The 20,615-nt window shown below is 33.5% G+C and overlaps 1 protein-coding gene and 1 long non-coding RNA gene across 7 annotated transcripts in view; one reads left to right on the top strand and one right to left on the bottom strand.

Moving 5' to 3' along the window:
* Positions 1 to 20,615, bottom strand: part of PTPRQ (protein tyrosine phosphatase receptor type Q) — a 255,558-nt gene that overhangs the window by 22,572 nt on the left and 212,371 nt on the right. For 2 of the 3 annotated variants that reach the window (XM_045062106.1, XM_045062108.1), the window contains exons 53-56: positions 11,043 to 11,069; positions 10,303 to 10,384; positions 6,853 to 6,943; positions 1,589 to 1,665 (exon numbers count right to left, since the gene is read on the bottom strand). In XM_045062106.1, coding sequence (XP_044918041.1) covers positions 1,589 to 1,665; positions 6,853 to 6,943; positions 10,303 to 10,384; positions 11,043 to 11,069 — 277 coding nt within the window. The remainder of the gene's footprint in view (positions 1 to 1,588; positions 1,666 to 6,852; positions 6,944 to 10,302; positions 10,385 to 11,042; positions 11,070 to 20,615) is intronic. The other variant, XM_045062107.1, reaches the window with a different exon arrangement.
* Positions 1 to 20,615, top strand: part of LOC111561396 — a 166,661-nt gene that overhangs the window by 45,878 nt on the left and 100,168 nt on the right. The window lies entirely within an intron of this gene.

Genomic DNA, 20,615 nt, shown 5'->3' with positions numbered 1-20,615 from the left:
GCACTGGGTGTTGTATGTAAGTGATGAATCACCGAATTCTACTTCTGAAACCAATATTGCACTGTATGTTAACTAACTAAAATATTAAAAATAATTAAAATTAAAATAAAAAATAAAGTTAAAAATTAAAAAAAAAAGAAAAACAGACTAGGGGCAGTAGAGGAAATCCTCAGGTGACTGTAGGGTCACCATGATAAGGATGGTTAATTTTGCTATATGTTAGAATTAAAGCCAGGGTGTGAAAATATAAGAGAGCATATCTTGTTTAAAAAAAAAAAAAAAAACAACTGTATATTGGAGCTGTTCAGAGATAGAATCATCTGCCTTAGGAGGAAGTAGGTGAATCAATGCTGAGAGAAGCTAATAGGATTTTTAAAGAGACAGTTCCAAGGTGAATGGTTGACTTAAATAAGAACAAGGGCAATTCCTAACTCTGAGGTTCCTCAGAGTGGTTGTGTCAACCCAAGTGGAGGTCTTGAGTGCATTTAAAGTTTCCATATACCTATGATACAGAAGAGCACTGAGAAGTCAAAGAGCCATGGAGAAGGAGAGGAAGCCCTAAAAACACATTGGTTTCATTCAATTTTCAATCCAATGCAGCAAGCTTTTATTATCTATGATGTGCCAGATAGTTCATTAGGCATGCCACAGAATTCATCCCATGTTGCTTCATTTATGTTCTTTTATATTTTTATATTATTTTTATGTTTATTTTTGAGAGAGAGAGAGAGAGAGAGAGAGAGACAGAGTGCAAGCAGGGGAGGGGCAGAGAGAGAGGGAGACATGGAATCCAAAGCAGTCTCTAGTCTCAGCCAGCAGCACAGAGCCCGACGTAGGGTTGGAACCCACAAACTGTGAGACCATGACCTGAGCTGAAGTTGGATGCTTAACTGACTGAGCCACCCACCTTTTTTTTTTAATGTTTATTTATTTTTGGGAGAGAGAGCACGAGAGAGCGAGTGGAGGAGGGGCAGAGAGAGGGAGAGAGAGAGACTCTCAAGCAGGCCTTGCACTGTCAGTGCAGAACCCAATACAGGGCTTGAACCCACAAACCATGAGATCATAACCTGAGCTGAAATCAAGAGTCAGAAGCTTAACTGACTGAGCCACCCAGGTGCCCCTCATTTATGTTCTTTGAGCAGGTACAATGGAGTGCACATTCTCCAGGTAGCTGAGGATAAAAAGTAGAACATGACATCATAGTCCCATTGAAGGACTGAAAACCTAGATGGGAAGAAGAGCATGCTATTTTTATATTATATGGACATAACTATCTATTTGACTGATTTTTTCTTTGTAAGAGAGATTGACAGACCTTTTTATGCACAAATAATATACTGACAAATATAAAATAGTGGAAAGGCCTGTGTCACTTACTAGTGACATGATTGTTGGTAAACTGCAATCTCTATTAGGAGCCTCCATTTCCCCATCTATAAAAGGGAGGTACCTAGTGTTGTTGTGAGGGACTGGCACATTAAAATCCATAGAGTTTATAATTAATTTCTTATTTAAAATAGTTGGAAGAGTAATATAATTGAAGTATTTATGTTTTATAAGAATATAAAACAAAAAAATGGTGACTTACAGAAACATAGCTGGCATTAATATAATCTGATCCCGGAATACTAGCATCAGCTATCAGCTTCACTCTGTTATTATTATCTAGAGGAAAATATGAGACATTAATGCTAATTCATTTTTAAAATTGCCACTACTTTCTTTCCTATAAAAATAATACAAAGAAATTCATGACATAACATCGAACATTACAGATAGCCATAAAATTAAAGAAGTTCCCTCTTATCTCATATTTCCACTGCCCAGAGACAATGACTATTAATATGTTCTTGTACAGACTTCCAGAATCTTCTGTACATATTCATAAAAAATTAACCACAAATGGAATTATTGTGGTTAAAACCCACAAATTTTCTGCAATTTTTTTCATTTACCTATGTATGTCTTTCCATATTATCATAGACAAAATGTCTAGCTCATTATTTTAAACATATGGTATTTCACTGATTGGATATATTAATTTAACTCTTATGATGATTTAAATTCATCTCATCTTGTTATTGCAAAATGCCAAATAAATATATTTAAACTATTTGCAGTGTATTTGTAGAATGCATTACCAGCAGTAGAATTCCTAAATCATATTGTGCATTTCAAATTTTGAAAGATATTGCCAAATTGTTCTCTAATTATATAAGTTCATACTCCAAACCAAAGTGTTTGAACAATTCTGTTTCCTCTTATTTTCACTATCATAAGATATTATTAAACATTTTAATTTATGATATTTTGATAGATACAAATTTATATCTCATAATATTTATTTTTATTTCTTTAAATGTGAATGTAATTGATCTGAGGTTATTTGTTTGTGTATTGGCCATTTTAAATAACTTTTTTAACTGACTTTTCATATTATACTATTTTTCTATTAAAAATACTTTATAATGAAAATATGCTTACATGTATTGAATGAAATTTTCTTCTTGTCATTTATTTTACTCTATCAATCAAGGGAGCTGCTAGCTATCTTGCCATACATAAAATTTACATGTTTTTATAATCAAATTTCTAATTATTTTTCATCATGGAATTATGGCTTCTTGTGTCATTCATACAAAGGTGTCGGTCACATCAATGTTTTTATTTGTACAAATTCATTCATAATTTCTTCTAGAACTTTAATGGGTTTTTCTGCTTTTGTTTTAACTATTTCAATCTTTGATCCATTGTAATTTATTATTATTTTTTTTTTATTTTTTTTAAATGTTAATTTATTTATTTTGGACAGAAAGAGACAGAGCATGAACGGGGGAGGGGCAGAGAGAGAGGGAGACACAGAATCAGAAACAGGCTCCAGGCTCTGAGCCATCAGCCCAGAGCCTGACGCGGGGCTCGAACTCACGGACCGCGAGATCGTGACCTGGCTGAAGTCGGATGCTTAACCGACTGCGCCACCCAGGCGCCCCATGAATTTATTATTATTTTTTATGGAACGAGCTAAAATATATTTTTTATTGTTTGTTTCTTTGTTGCCATTTGGAACAACAGTCTCAATTTGTTAACATTCCATCATTCCCCCTTACTCAAAATACTACTGTTACTATACACTAGATTTCTCTATGCATTTAGGCCTATTTCTGGACTATTTATTCCTTTCCATTAATTTTTCTGCCTATTCTTTCTTTAACACCAAACTTTTAATGATTATTCTTTAGAATATTTTAAGATCTGGTAAAACTAGATACCCCTAACCATTATTTTTTTCAAAAAAGGGGTTCAAAATTATTTTTTGTGAGGATATTTACCACTTTGGTATTACAGTCAGAATGTCCAGTGCTAATTTTAACTAGTCATGAAAATGATACAAAATACCATTACTACATCTTTATTTCGAAGTTGTGTTTTTTTTTTTTTTTTTTTTTCCTAATCTCATGAGGAAGACACTTGGTAGTGGAGGAACAATTGGTAAATGGCTTTGGGTTTGAATTCCAAATGAATCATCTGTTATCTACCATATAAATGGACTTGGGTGAATTCCTTAACTTCTCTTCTCCTTCATTACCTAAACTATAATATATAGTTATAATATTTATTTTTAGAATTTTCTTGAGGAAAACTTACACGAAAGCTTCTGGAACTTATAAAGCTGAGTAGAACTTGATACATGCTCTCATGTTCTTAAAGCTTAAACACATGTTACTTGTTAAATGACTATGCTGCATCGTTAGAGTTAAAATGACCTGCCCTATAGGTTTAGAGATGGGGAATGTTTAAGCAAATTTATGCAAATTATTTATGCCTCAAAGACTTTGAATTTGGTGTGCTATAACTATTTTAATGACCTCGTGGCTAGTCCTGTAACTTAGGAAGGGATGCCATCAGGTTTCTATTCACTTGATATGCCTGCTTATAACTATCTGAGTCAACAGCAAGCTAAACTTTTCTTCGTGGTGTTGGAACATTTCTGAAGGTCATAGTGTCCTGTCAAACAGAGATTTGGAAATCTCTTTTGCAAGCATTTGCTGCTAATTCTAGTACCTTAAAGCCCTGTAAGCTAATATCTTCTATAATGCACTGTGATATTTGAAATCCCACTTCCTACATTACTCAGGGGAAACAATGTACTTCACTAAGCTGGCTCAAGCTAAAATTCAGAGTCTATTAAAATGAATTCATTCTCTATGGGAGAAAAAAACGTTTCTTCAGCTTAATGGCTTCTCTGCGAACACAGCGGGAGAATATATTTAGTTTAAACATCTCATTTCCTTGTACTGTGTGTGTGTGGCAGGGGTACGCTTACCCATAGAGGTGGCTGTGAGTTTATAGCTCGCCTTCTAACCCAGGTTAGGGAACTGTGCTTGTTATGTCCAGACTATAGACCCTAAAGTCCTGTTACTAAAGCTTATTCACCAAGAAAGTTAGTGGCTTTTAAAAATAAGCAATCTATTATTGATTCAACAATCATAAGCACTAACATTGGGAGCATGTTCCAGTACTGTGCAGAGTGGGTTAAATAATTATTTCATTAATCCTCACAGTAAGCTCACGAGGTGGACACCACTGAATGGTACATATAGTCACTAAGGCTGTTAGTAGGTACACAGGATTGCAGCCTAGCAAGTTTCATTGGAGCCCACACATTCTTAGCAGTTTTACTATATGCAGGCAGTAGGTATTCATTGAATTAATTAATTATTCTAATAACATTCTTGAAGAATAGAGAAATCTACCTAATACAATTATTTCTTATAGGACCTCCAATTCTCTAAGAGGATAGTTAAGAAACATTTTTCCCCTACAAATCCATGAAAAGATACTGAATGTGGATGTAATACATTATTTGAAAAAGTGCCATAAATTTTTCTGGACTGAAATCAAGAAAGCAGAAAACAATTAGACATTGTCCATTTGCCTCTAGTAAAGGTGAAACATGCATGAAATTCTAATTATGATATTCCAAACATCCTTGATGTGTAATTCCACCATTAACAATTATTTTTTGTCTTAGCCTCAGATTTGAAGAAATGGGGCAATCATACTCCTCAAATCTTCTTGTTGTTTTAAGGTTTTTTATTTACTTCCATTGACCACTCTTATTCTCTTCCTGTCTTATAAGTAATAAAGCTATGTGGTCTGACTTTTCTTATAGTGATAATGTGAATCCTGATAATAATGCACTGGGATCTTAATAATAAAAGATTGAAATGTCACATTTAAAAAATATTTTGCTAACATCTCAAATTTCTACATATTTTCAACTAGGTACCCTTTGATCTTTGGAAATAAGTTAGCCATATTCGGTTTACTTATTTTATATATACTGAGAGATTAGAAATCACTTCGGCCAAATATATGAATGTAAATAGATATGAAATATTCCATAATAACTGTCTTTCAATTAGATTATAGTATTCATTTTCACTGAAAAGCATTGAATAGGAATGAAGCAAACAAGTATGGAAGAAATATAGATAGAGACAAATATAAAAATATGAGAAATTCCCTATCTCTTAAACTTATAATGCATCTGACCCAGGTTAACTCTCTGAAAGGGGAAACAAAAGGATCCACTGAGAAACAGACATTTAGAGATGCAATACTAACATTCGGTCATTCCTACAATAGTGTCTGATTTGTCAACTTGCTCCTAAAGTCATTCACGTATTATTTGCTTTGTTCCAGGAAGGATTTTGTGTGATTAAAGCTATTTGCATTTTCATCCTATCCTAATTCTTGGGAATTAGCAGATTCCACTAGATGACTACTTCCTATATCACGTTTCCCTAAATTTGTTTACTTCATGCCTCAGTTATCCTCCAGTTCTAGAATATCAGAATTTGCTCCATGTCTTCCTATCCACATCCTTTATTATTTTACACTCTGCGAGTGTATCCTTCTCCACGTCTGTGTCTTCCTAGACAGAAGAGTTCAATTTTTAAGTAAGGATTTTACCAATATAGAACATAGAAAAAAATATATATTACTATTATATTATTATATATTATATTTGTATATTGTGTATCAATATAATACATAATATTATATATTATTATATATTAGAATATTTTAAAATTAGGAATATTTAAAAATTCTAGATTTTGAAACAATATTAACAATATTTCAGAACACCACAAATAGCACTTGTTTATTTCATAGTAGGAAGTGAATTGTATCAGAATATAGACAGTAGGCACACGTGTTCAAAATATGTAATATCAAACATACAGCTATTATTAACAAAGGAATATAATTATTTTTCCTTTCACATCGCTGCTAATTCTTAAAACAACAATGCAGCTTCTTTTCTCATTGATTGAAAAACGAAGTATGGCTTACTATGGTGAGACACAACCCTGCCTCCTTTGTAAAACCAATCCTGGTAAGCATACATTTACTCCGATCTTCAGTGAATAGTTTGCAATGCATTTTTTTATATTCCGTAAGAAAGCACTGCCCTGCTTTTAAGGGAAACTAATGCACAAAGTTACATGTTTCTCTTTTCATTTGAGAACTGGATCTGTAGGAAGATGTTAGAGAGGTTCCTTACTTGGGTTAAATTACAAAGCTAAGAAACTATTAGGTCTACAGTTTCTTGCACCTGCATAAGTGAACCTTGTGTGAACAAGCTGAAAATCATGTATGTTAACTTCAATAAATATTAACAAAGCAAAAGAGATACAGTTTGAAAATTACTGCTAATAAAATGCATTACTGTAATCTAATGAATATGTAATATAATAAATTTAAGAAGTAAAAATGCTAAGATGCATTTGGTACTCATTTTAAAACATTTTACAGGTCAGAACCAGAGGCAGTAAATGCACATACATGGTTTTATATTTGGAAAGCGGTTTTTTGCTCTGTTCCAAGGCAGATCAGCATCAGTTGAAGAAAGATCCTGAAGAAATTTTGGTAATTCCTGTGGAATGAAGTTATTGCACAGTTTAGATTTATTTCAGAGGAAAACAAGAAATTCTACTTAATAAAAGACTATTCTTCACTCTAAACCCTTTTACTTTTAAATTGAAAACACCTCTCATAACTGCAGAAACAAGATCAAATTAATAGTAATGAACTTATATAAATGTTTACTGAAAATATTCTGAAAAAAATTGGTCTTTTGGACTATTGGTCTTTCTGGGATAATTTCTTTGTATTTTGGGAAGCTCTAAGATGTGGCAACCATGTTAATAATAACCCTGCTCCACACTTCACTAATGGTTTCATCAGGTACACACTGAGTATTATTTAATATTTTAATGTCTACTTAGTAGGGGAAGGGAGTTCAGTGATTTATTTTTTGTTTTCTCTCCTCGGGCAGCGTGATTTCATGCCTATTAATTGGTACAACACTGGTCAGTTTAAGAACATGTCAAAGGTCAATTCCTGTTCTCAGTAGGCATTGTTAAATCGGTACTGGAATGCAAAGGTGCGATTAAGAATTATCAGACACAGAGGAAGGGTCAAGGAGATCCATTATTGACATTTTGATAAGAGATTATGATATTATCCATTCATCATTAAAAAAGTTGGTGCCAGAAAACGTGTTCATTATTTTGTTGAGCTGGTGATTTATACTTACAAAGTTCATAGGTTTCCAGTTTAGAAATAAGTCTCAACTTGCCAAATTCCTTAAAAAGTATTAAAATTTGTGTTTTTACATTTTTTTCAACATCATTATAAATAATTTCTTTTAATTAGGTAATTCTCCCTTTCCCACTTATTTTTCTCAAAAAGAAAATCCAGACAGTCTTTTGCATATGGATATGGGTTAGAGGAAAGAAACAGTGTAAGCATCTGAAATCTCGTGTGTTGGCACAAAAGGCTTAGGGAAAAAAAAATTAGCCAACTAGGGAATCCCAGAACAGCTTCCTTGTGTCAAGGTGTCAGGAGTATATGCCAGTATATTTGTAAGAGACAATGAAATAGAGGCAGAAAAAAAAGTGAAATGGAAATCATCTGAAAAGTGGTACTTCTATTCTGTAATTTTTTCACATAGAAGTTTCCACTTATAGATTTAAATGACTGTGGCCTTGATAATTAATACCCAATTACCAGGTTGACTGTTTGGATTGTAATGTTATACTTGGCAGCCTTTTTCTTATCAGGGAACATAGGGCCTCCACCATCCTATTCAGCATTTTCTCTTACTGTTTGCTCTTTTCATTGGGATCCTAGTTGAGTTGGACTGTTTTGCATCCTTAACCCTTCCCCCTTTATCTATCTGTTGGTCTTCTGCTTGTCCTAAAGTTCATCTCAAAGGTCACCTTTTTGTAAAGCCTTTTCTGACTGCTATCCAAATAGAGTCAGTTCTCACTTTTCCCTGCATATTTCTATCATGATACGGTGTATTTTTGTATTTTTTGTGCATGTCTTATCACAGTATGAGCTTCTTTTATGGTAGAAGTCATCATCATAATAGCTAATACTCATGTCAGCCACGATTCTTAGTGTTACACACATTCAATTATGTTAGCATTCACGACTTAGTGAGTTAAATAGTATTATTTTACAAATGAAGATATTGAGGTACAGGGAGTTTAAGTGATTTGCCCAAAGTCACTTGACTATTGAGTGTTGAGTTCATATATACATCAATGTGCTAAATACAATGCCTATCATATAGTAGAAGCTTATAAACATTTAATGTATAAGTGAGTATGACCTGAGTTATAAAGTTTATCAAATATGCATTTATTTATTAAAATATAATTTTGCTTTGAAAACTTAACACCTCATTAGGGGTGCCTGGGTGGCTCAGTCGGTTAAGCTTCTGACTTCAGCTCAGGTCACGATCTCACAGTCCGTGAGTTCGAGCCCCGCGTCGGGCTCTGGGCTGATGGCTCAGAGCCTGGAGCCTGCTTCCGATTCTGTGTCTCCCTCTCTCTCTGCCCCTCCCCCGTTCATGCTCTGTCTCTCTCTGTCCCAAAAATAAATAAATGTTAAAAAAAATTAAAAAAAAGAAAACTTAACACATTATTAAGATAAAAACAATTTTAAAAAGTTCCTTACATATATAGATACATTTATATAATATATAAAGTTTGCCTATATATTTATATAAAAAAACAAGTTCTCAAAACCATGATCTCCAAAAAAGTTGAACTAGAAACTTTCTCAACATAATACATGTGAAAATGTTATCGCTAATAAAACTTTTCATCTATTCAGTCATGCATAATGTAATTATATTCGCTCTTATTCTAGTGAAATTACACTTTTGCTCCTGAAAAATTGAGAGTTCTCGCTGTGTAAATGCTAAGAAAAGTTTTATGGTACCATCGATTTTGTTAAGTCCAGACCAATATTACTTAAGAAGCATAACCAAAGAGCTGTAGGAAATACCATTAATCTTCTCACATTTTGTTATTATTCCCTGAGAGGCTGAAATATTATAATCCTGAATTATTCAAGCCAATTGCTTAATTCTTTGTTTCATAAGTTCACACACTAAAAATTTCATGCAAAAAAAAAAAAAGAAATAAAGTTTTTGGTGACATTTAGAGATCCATTTTACTTATATAATACAAAATAACCAGCTAAGTTTGGAAAGATGCACACAAGTTTTTAAAAAAGCTTATTTATAGTTCTGATATACACCTTATGCATTATTATAATTTAAATTTTAAAGGTATATAGAATGTTGAAAGCAATAAAATTAATCTTAACTTCTGAATAGTGTCAAAGTGGAATGTTCTTAACTTCACATATTCTCCATAATGTGATATAGTATTTATTTCATAGTAACTTAATAATAGGCCTCATAAAATGCAGGTATTTTTACCTTTTGGATAGTTCTAGAAATAATATGATTTTTATAGTTTCTGGAAACATCACGTTCTCAGGTTCATCCACATCACTAACATAAACTAAGCAGGCAAAAATGGAATTATTTGGTCTCTAAATCTAAAATAATTATTTAAATATTAAAACCACATTTAGAGCATAACCTAAGTCTCACAAAAACCAATGAATACAGCATTCCAGATTCTCATCCATCTGGATGAAAGAGCAGAGAAGAAATGAGGCCAGGTTGCCATTGCTGGGAAGGTCTGAAGCAGAGCACCTTTTCCTCACACAGTAGGTGAATGATTCCATTCGGGTTGCACCAGAGGCCACCACGTGTAACATTACTATCCAAACAATCAACCTGGTAATTGGGTATTGATTATCAAGGCCACAGTCCTTCATGGCCTTGCTTGCTTAAAATGGACATGAAATGTGACACATGAAACGACTGGAGGTCTGGCAATGTTGTGACAACTGCTAGTAACATACCGAAAATTCTTCTTGAAACTTTAGGTTGTTGTTTGTGCAAAGCTCTTCAACATGTTGCAGGAAGGATTTCTTGCTCACCGGCCTCCAAGCAAAGAAAGGTATAAATATTATCACGTTAGATTGAGTTCTTTCACTTTAGCATGGCGCTGGCTGTACAGTTAATGAGCCACAGAACAACAGACATTTCAAAACCCATAAACCACACCGCCCTTTAAAGTCACTCTGTCATATTTACAAAATTAACTTTTCCACCGTAAGTTTGCTTTCTTTGTCTCCTGGTACAAAATTCTTTCAATTTTCAAGTGACTTTCGATGAACGATTTCATATTTTAACGAAGAAAGTTTTTCAAGTAAATATAAGGGCATAAAGTTATCATTGAATCCTAAAGCACATAATACCTCTTTGTCATACAGAAAACATTTTATACATTACAAGGTTTTAGAAGATATAAAATATTGCAGTGACCTCATTCTCATAATGACATGGTTTTTAAACCCTAAGGAGTTTAAATATCCCCGTATTACTTCCCAAGCTAAAATACAGACATGCAGGCTTCGCCCCAGAGAGAGAGAAAGCATTTCTCCAGTTACCATGCAATTAGTCATGCTTTTATGATTTATATCCAGCTTGGAGGTTTTTCTAGCAAACATACAAGAAAGGAACCACACATTAAGATTCATTGAATCAGTGAATCTAGCATTGATATTCAAAAAGAAGAAAAGATATTTAACAAACTTACTTGATGGATTTTCTATAACTAAGTAACCTGCAACAGAAATTGTATTAAATGCATTGTAAGTTGAGGGTATAGTTCTTTCTAAAAGACTTCTAGACTAAAATCAGAAAAATATAATAAATCAGTAATGTATGATGTGTTATCCCTTTAACTGATAGGTGATTGTTATTTTAAATTCTATTTCAATTGTCTAATATTTGGATCCAAATATGGCCAAATAATAACTTAGTTTCTCTCTCAAGCTAAGGCACCCTTTTATGCTGTTAGGCCTTTGGAGTACTGTGTTAAAAACAGGTCTTCTTTAAATTTTATTTTATATATTTCATAGTATCTAGGGTCTAAGAGAGTTAATGTGGATTAAAAAAAATATTTTCTTTGTCCACAGAGAGTGCTTAACCAGGGAGAGTAGATCTTTGAAAAATGACATCATATTGCCTAAATTTTATTTCATGAGTGAGTTTTGATGAGTATGTAACCATAAAAAATCACAATTCTTTCAGTTACTTTAGACATATCTCCTGTGACACTTCATCGGTCCAATTATTTATACTCTGAAAAAATCTGAAATAATTTTTTACAGCTAAATAGACTATGCATCATACACAAATTCAGAGATGGGCACATCTTCAATAACACGTTTGTCATGCACAATTAGCACCGCAAAACCACAAAAGGCACAAAGTATAATGAAATAAAATGGATAACATATAACTTTTTCAAAGTTTTAAAATTTAAATATTATCAAGGATGATTTTGCTGTATTCCTTAAATGAAGAATATTTATAAGAAGATGTGGTTTTGAGGTAAAGAATAAATGAAAGAAAATAATTAGATTGAAAGATGCAGCATAAAGAATACTATACAAATGGTCTCAAAGGGGTGGGTTCAATGAACAAAAAATGAGTCAAAAAAGTTCAATTTATTACAATATAGGAACTGGTGAAAAATATGGGGGTGCAGAAGCAAGTACTACCAAGAAGAATGATAGAATTCTTGGCTAATGCTTTAGGTGTCCCCAAGGAGAAGAAGGTATCTCCCAGCTTCTTAGGGTATAACCTCATAGAGCATACCATTATCAAACACGGCATCACAGTGATAAAACAGCAATGTTTGAGCAAAGTCTTCGTGGATGAACTTGTAAGCTTCCCACGATATCCTAGAGTGATTCTAAGAAGGCAACAGAGAAATTTTTAACCAAATGAATATGGAGATGACTGAATGGGCTATTGAATCAGAATCTTTGATTTTGGGTTTAGAAAAGAAAGACAGAGTATCTGAATTCGAGGCTCTTGAAATATTTCTGACATAGCAACAGATGAAGTGGGGACTGGGGCAACAATTGATCCCTGTTGGAAATAATTACTCTTCAGCAAAGACCAGTAAGAAAAAAATATAATCATGGGCTAGACCCATACTACCCAAGCTCCCTTAGATTCCTGTTGCCCCGATGGTTTTATGCCATAATATTCCTCAGAAACAGGAAAAGCAAGGGGTTAGGTTAGGCATTCCTACTTAACTGAGCTTAAGATAGAAATATGAATGAGACATTTGAATTAGCAAGACCAATTTCCCTGCTACCACAAGGAAATGGAAATTCTTGAATTGCATGGAGATTGTTTTCATATCAACTTGTGAATGGTGAAATTAAAACATATTACATCTAATTTAATGACAGGCTCATGGCCCACCTATTTAAGGACAGTCAGACTGCCATCCTATAGTAGGAAGAGTCTCTTTTCCCAGAGAATCCAAAATTATTTGAGGCAGTATTGGCAAAATATTTTTACTCAGCCATCTAGAATCTAAAGTAGGGCTAGTTTCTGCACAGCCATCAATATGGTATTTGAAGAATCAAAATATGTCCATGAAGTCCTCAAAATACATTAAACATGAATAATCATATTAAAATATAAATGAGCAAGAAATAGTTGAACCACCAATTATTCACATCCTGGCTCTTATTATCATTAATGATTTATATTTTCACTTAGAAATTATAATTAATTTAATAAAAAGATGTTTCTTTTATCAATTTATTTACAGTGAAGAATACTACAGAAAGTTGCTTTTTTTACTATTATTTTATCTTGCAATTGAAAGATCTCTGTAAAGATACTAATTTTATTTTTTTAAATTTATTTATATTTATTCATTTTTTAAAGTTTATTTACTTATTTTGAGAGAGAGAGAGAGAGAGAGCAGGGGAGGGGCAGAGAGAGAGGGAAAGAGAGAATCCCAAGCAGGCTCCATGCTGTCAGTGCAGAGCCCAACACAGGGCTCGATCTCACAAACCATGAAATCATGACCTGAGCTGAGATCAAGAGTCGGAAGCTTAACTGACAGAGCCATCTAAGCGTCCCTAAAGATACTGATTTTGAACTGTAACTGGCTATTAGATTCAGGTGAATATTTGTGAATTCTTTCCTTACTATAAAATATGATGCCTTTATTGGTTTTAAATATGGGCTCTAACAATTACTAGGTATGTTACCTTAAGCAAGTTACTTAATCTTTCTGTGCCTCAGTTCCTAATTTGTAAAATAAGGAAAACATATGTAAATCAAGCTCATATATGTAAAATGCTTAGAAATGCCCTTGGCTTTGGAAGCAATACATAAATATTAGTTACTATCATTAGTATTAGAATTGCTATTTCTACTCTATTTTGTAAAACTCAAGCTCCTCTTACCCATCTGTCCTACAATTCATGCTGATATAAAGGAAGAAATTTTTTTGTTTCTAAAAAGAATACTTTATCTTAATTTTACTCAAAACTCGGTAGACTAGACTGTGCTAAATTAAGCAGCAAGATTTCCTATTTTATTCTTAATCAGGGTCTCAGCATAAAGAATGATCATAGATAAACAGACTTCAAATCTAAGCCTTGCTTTCTAGTTCTCAATTCAAGATCCCAAATACATCTCTAATAACATAAAGACTGTAGTAATTCAGTTTTCACATTATCATGTGAAAGCATTTCTCATCATGCCCACATTTGTAATGTTTCCTTACAACTACCTTTCACATATCCTGTTTGTACTCCACATACTTTCTAGCATCCCTCCCTCTCAGTTTGTACCATTTCAGGTGTTTTACCACAACCATATCCTACTGATTCCTCAACAGCTGATTCAAATGTTAACCCTTCTATGGACCTTACTCTGATCTGTTATAGAGAAAATAACTTCTTTCTATAAAACCAAATTTCTATGGACAGGTCACTTACCACTTGTATTATGGCTGTGTAAGTACATGTATTAAGGATATACATGTTGAGGTTCATGTATACTTGAAGGCTGGGCAGGATTAACACTTGGTTTTGCTATAAATCCCTTGTAACTTTATTCATAGTAGACAATGAATTAATCATCATTAAATATAAAACTGTGGATGCATTCAGACTAGGACACATAGAATGTTAAACATAAATACTCTGATTATTATGAGAGTATCTAAAGTGAATGAATTTTCCACTAAAATAGAAGGCAATTGAGAATTCTCAGAAGTTTTAGCTAAGTATGATCAATAGATGTATGAATAAACATTATATGAGTCTAACCAAAGCCATATTGGATCCCCTAACTAGAAGTTAACAGGAGCTAGATACCTCGTAGGAAATTAGATATATGAATAACAAAATCATCTTGCCTATCCAACTAATAAAAAGATAGACTTCAAAAAAACAAGTAAGAACTAGTTTGGCTTTATTTTCCTTTGTATCACTCTCTTTTTCTAAACCTAGCCACTTTATGTAACCTATTCTTTACATTTGTATTTACGTAATATGAGATACAAGACTTCTAAAGTCTAATTTTTATGTAATTTTCCAGTCTGTGCTTATGTTACCAGTATGTGTGACCTGAAATTGAAATACCTATCTGGATGGCTTAAATTGAGAAGACATTTTGGCACACATTACCTGACTATTCAAATAAAAGATTTTTTGTTGTTGTTGTCTATAGTATCCATATCATTGCTTTGATACTTAGCTTCATATTATAAAGGTGCATTTTTCCGTTAAGAATTCGCTGCATTCTAAATTTTATTATAGGTTTTAAAGTCTGTTTTTATATAGGAAAAAAATAAATTTGAACAATTTATACAGGGAACTAGAAAAGAAGGTGGAGCATAATACACAAAAGCATTGACTTTTATTGATGAGAAAATTAAATTCTTTTAGGAAAAATTGTTTGTTTAGATAAGCATAAAAAATACCTCAGAAATTAACGTGCATGAAAGTCAGCAATGTTATTTTAGAAGGAGTGTTATTTCCAAATCAAGTGATCTGTGAAGATACTCAAAGAAACTCAAATAGCAAGCTTTTTATTAACATTTTTAAAAACTTAAAGTGTTACATAGGGAGAATTTTAGACTGGTATGGTACACTTATTTTAACCCTTATTTTATTCACTTACAATGGTGAAGATACTGTCAAATTGTATTCAGTTCATTATTATATAAATCAATTTGGGAACTGTCCAGATTTCAATAAGATAACTGACCACTTTCCAACAGGAAGGGCTAAACACTTCTTATTACATGAATCTTAGCTGTCTTAAATCCTATTCCTTTTTTTTTTGGAAAAGGGTATTATTTCATGTCTGGGCTCATTTTTTAAAAGTCTATCAAAAACTTAAATTCCACTCAGATTACTCTTGATAGATTCAGAGAGGAACCATTTATTTATGTTGGCAGTGGTGATTGAAGACCATATTGTCACAGAGACTCAGCTTTCTCTCAAGGTCAATTAGTTGAAATCTATAGGGAATTAAAATATAGTCCAAATAGAGAGCTATGGATGATAGCCTATAGATGAGCAGCTTAAATCAGCATTACCAGTGGCATAGGACAAATTGAGAAACCTCGTGTTTTCTACTTAGGTTAAAAAGAAAAGAACCTCAAATTTTATTGCATTGGTTTAAACTATGTATTTGTCAAACTAACAACATACTTCATATTCAAATAAAATTTTGTTAAGAATCTTTCTGGTAAAATATCTTAATGAAACTTTCCAAGTTTTAGAAAATGTTGAGAGTGAATTTTTAATTTATAAATTTCAATCTCCATTAATTGTTCTAACACTTACATGTACTTCTTCAATGATATCCTATTCAATGATATCCTATTACTTATCCACAACATTTCCTATAACGATCTCAAAGGTGTCTTAAGTTTTGTCTTTTCCTATTGTTTTTATTTGTTTTAGGCTTTAAAAAGTATTCTTTCAGATCCTTCTTCATTGTTTTATCAAATCACCAACAATTTTTCTTTGGTCCCTAATATAAATTTAAACAATTATCCTAATCAATCCTTGAAAAGTTAAAAATATAACTACCATATGATCTAGCAAGTCTACTTCTAGGAATGTCCAAAGGAGATGAAAACACTAACTCAAAAAGGCATCTGCACCCCTATGTTCATGGCAGCATTATTTATAATAGCCAAGACATGGAAACAACCTAAATGCCCAGCAGAGGGTGAATGGGTAAAGAAGTTGTGGCGTGCATATATATATATATATATATATATATATATATATATATATATCCATAAAAAAGAGGAAATTCTACCATTTGTAACAACATGGATGGGTTGGAAGGCATTATGCTAAGTGAAATAAGTTAGAGAAAGAAAAATAGTATATGATCTCACTTATATGTGGAATCTAAAAAACAAACAAACACGAATCCATAGAGAAAGAGATCAGATTTGTGGTCACCAGGGACAAAGGGTGGAGGGGAGGGAGAATTGGAGGAAGGTGGTCAAAAGATGCAAACTTCCAGTAATAAGATAAATAAGTACTAGGGACCTAACGTACAACACAATAACTATGGCTAACACTGCTATATGGTATATTTGAAAGCTGTTAAGAAGATAGATCCTAAGAGTTCTCATAACAAGGAGAATATTTTTTTCTTTTTATTGTATTTATATGAAATATATATATACAATTTTATTGTATCTATATGAAAATATATATATATTGTGGTAATTATTTCATAATATCCGCAAATCCAACCATCATGCTGTAGACCTTCAACTTATACAGTGAGCCATGTCCATTATTTCTCAATAAACTTGTAAAAAATGTTAAAAAAATATTATCCTAACCAATAGCTGGTACTATACAGCTGACTCTAAAACCTCACCTTATAAGGTAAACATACCACTTGAATAAGTGGTGTAATATAGTTCTTATTTAATTAGAAAAACAATCAGTAAGTGATAGCTAAGTACTTTCTCAGTATATTTCCTCATATCTGTAAAGATAAACAGGTTTAATAGGAGCTTAGCTATTTAAAGGGCAGCTCTTTGGAGGCATCCCTTCCTTTTTCATCCCAGTATGTCCAGTGTCTACAACAGTGCCTGGCACTTGATAGGTGCCTGATCCTTCTTTTACTCAGACAAGATAAAATGGACTTCCAAATAGATAAGGAAAAGCAACATTCTTCCTGACATAAAAGAGCTGTGAGAAGATTCCCAAGGAGGCAAGAGGTGTATTTTCATTATTATGAAGTCTTTCGACATTAGCACTTTTGAAAACAAAATTCTTGACAGATGTTTTTTCTTGTCCACCACATATCTTAGATTCTAGCCATGGGCATGAGATTAGCTACCTCGGGCAAGAGGGCAGAAGGAGTAGATAGAGAAGCTGAAGAAATTGCTGACAGCTGTTTGAAGAGGTGGACACAGACTCTCAGTGAGAATTTAATGAAGAGGACACAGATGACATAATATCTAAAAAGAAGCACTTCTAGACTGAACTATTATTAGCTAGCAAGGCAAGTTAGCACTGAAGTTCTTCAGTTAAGGGTTAGAAGGGAACCACAGAAAACTAAATTTGGAAGAATACTACATCTACTTTAACAAATATGATTTATGAAGAGGTGTTCTATAAAGGTTCTGATGAATCCAAACTAATTATGTTTACCTCTAACAGAGTAAGAGCTCTGACTAAGGTGGATACTACTGACTAATTCTAAGACAGGACATTTGGTTGTGGAGGAGAAACAGTGAGGATTCTATAAAACATGGAAGTATTCTTCTCTGAGGCATTAATGGCATAGAGCAAAAAAAGTAAAAGAATTCTGTTTAATGACGTCAAAAAAGGATATTTGGCAGGGGGCAGGGTTGCTCAACCAGGCCCCTTGTGAGTCTAGAATGCTGAGGGGTCAGCTTTGAGTGCTGGTTGGAGTTGGATATTTTATGTGTGATGTGATCACTTAAACCTTTAGCTCGACAGAATCTTACTTTGACAACTGAATCTGATCATGCAGGTCCTTTGAGGAAAACGTATTTTTATAAAACTATTTTAATTCTGTCAGTGGGAACTTGGCAATTAGTTTATATGAAGTAAAACAAGGTTACCTATGATTCCAAAATGTTGAATATGATTAGAGTAGAAATAGTCCTGGATTCCACTGTTTTAATCATGCTGAGTACTATTCATGATCAATGAGAATGTCAGGAGCCTTGGCCCCATCCAGGCTTGTGGTTCATGGGGACTGATTCCTCTGTAATAGATTTGGGATTTTGAAATAAAATGCATTTTTGTTCTTTGCCTCCATTCATATTCTTTGCCTGAACAAACTGGTTATCTCTGGGGCACTCGATCAGTTGCTGGAGTCCCTGGTAATACTGACATTTTGCTATGTCACCCTCAGAATGCATAAAGCAAGTTTTGTGCTAGCCTACAAATGGCATTTCCAAGCATCAGAGGAGTGCCTGAAAGCATGCACAGTTGGCTACCCATTGGTTAGGGCTGAAGTACAGATTCCATGAAATGTGCCACTCTGTGTATGCCCCAGAGGCACAGAATAGAAAATTTGATCGTCTTGGTCTTTACAGATTGCCACCTGCAGTAGTCGAAATGAGCTTGTGTGAAGTGTGGACCCAGACTCCATCTTTCAGATGGAGAACTCAGCTTTGTATCATGGTAATAATAACACAAGATGCATGTGCAGAAATCTAGGTGAAAACCTATTTTACTATCAAAGCTAACACAACATGAGAACACAGCAAATTCTCAGGACATGCACATTAGGAGTCAATGTGCATTTTGATAAGGTTAACTTTACCATATCAATAGCATGCAAATTATAGAGGATATATTGTACCTAGAAAGCATAGGGCTTTTTTTCCTTTGGCTTTGGAAAAAATAGCACATTAAACAACAAAATGCTCAGTATAATACATTTAAAAATATAGAGCACACCAGCTGACAAGATGAAAACAATCACAACAGAGCTCTGCACCACCATAGTAACTTACTGGATGACAAAAATCTCCTTGCGTCTAAAGAAAAATGAAGAATATCTGAAAGTAAACATTCATTGTTTATTTAGTACACGAACACACTGGATTAGTTTTTGCTGCCACCAGCACATGAGCATTAACTGTCTTGAGCTTCATTCCACTTCAGGACATCTCTTGTCCTGAATTCACATGGTCAGACATTTCTTATCTGGATTCATGTATTTTTGCCATTGTTTGCAAAATGGTTTCAGATAGAAGAAAAATTAATGACCAGAGTCTGTCAAAGAACTGATGGCAATTAAAATGCTAACAATTTTACATAGAGTTTCATATATCAGTCAAATATTATGTATTCTTATTGAAGGACAGTAGGACTTGGACTATTAAAGAATTTTTAGCTTCTGCAAGTTTGAACCTAGACTAAAATGCCATCACTCCTTTGCCCCTTATCACTAACGGACAAATAATTTGAAAGAAGCAGGTCTTCCCTTAGAATCATTTCTCTGCATAGGAAAACTGCTTGAAGAAGGATACCATGCGGCCTTGTTTTTTTAATAGGGGTAATATTGATCTCATCTAGTACGCTTCAGAGTTCACACACACACACACACACACACACACACACACACACACAGATACAGGCGTACCTTGATAACCTCCAAATCAAACAAACCCAGGCTAGAATCATGGCTCTCTTATTTACTAGATCTATGACTTTGGACAGTTACTTAAATTCGCTAAATATCTTTTGTTTTGGGGCGTCTGGGTGGCTTGGTCAGTTAGGCGTCCGACTTTGGCTCAGGTCATGATCTCACAGTCCCTGAGTTCGAGCCCCGTGTCGGGCTCTGTGCTGACAGCTCAGAGCCTGGAGCCTGTTTCCGATTCTGTGTCTCCCTCTCTCTCTGCCCCTCCCCTGTTCATGCTCTCTCTCTGTCCCAAAAATAAATAAACGTTAAATATCTTATGCTTTTCATTTGTAAAATGGGATTAAAAGTACCACCACAAAGGAAAGAGTTAAGTGAGATCATTACACACAGAATTTAACACATAGGAATTGCCCATAAACAGTAGCCATTATTATGTTAGCAAACCCTCTATGTGAAAGTATGCTGAAGTGATAATTTGTATAAAGATTGTAAATAACAATAACAATTCCAAATGTATTCTGATTTACAGTTTACAAAGCACATTCATAGAATTCTTTTAAATGGTAAGCTTCCTGAAGACGTATACATTTAACAAAACTTCAATGCATACTTTTAAAGTTATGGAAGAAAGAAAGATACTCTTAAAGTAGCAATTCAGTTGTTTGCTTTATTT

This window comes from Felis catus, chromosome B4 (genome assembly GCF_018350175.1).
Source record: "Felis catus isolate Fca126 chromosome B4, F.catus_Fca126_mat1.0, whole genome shotgun sequence".
NCBI lineage: Eukaryota > Metazoa > Chordata > Mammalia > Carnivora > Felidae > Felis > Felis catus.
This window is presented reverse-complemented; position numbering and strand designations above follow the sequence as displayed.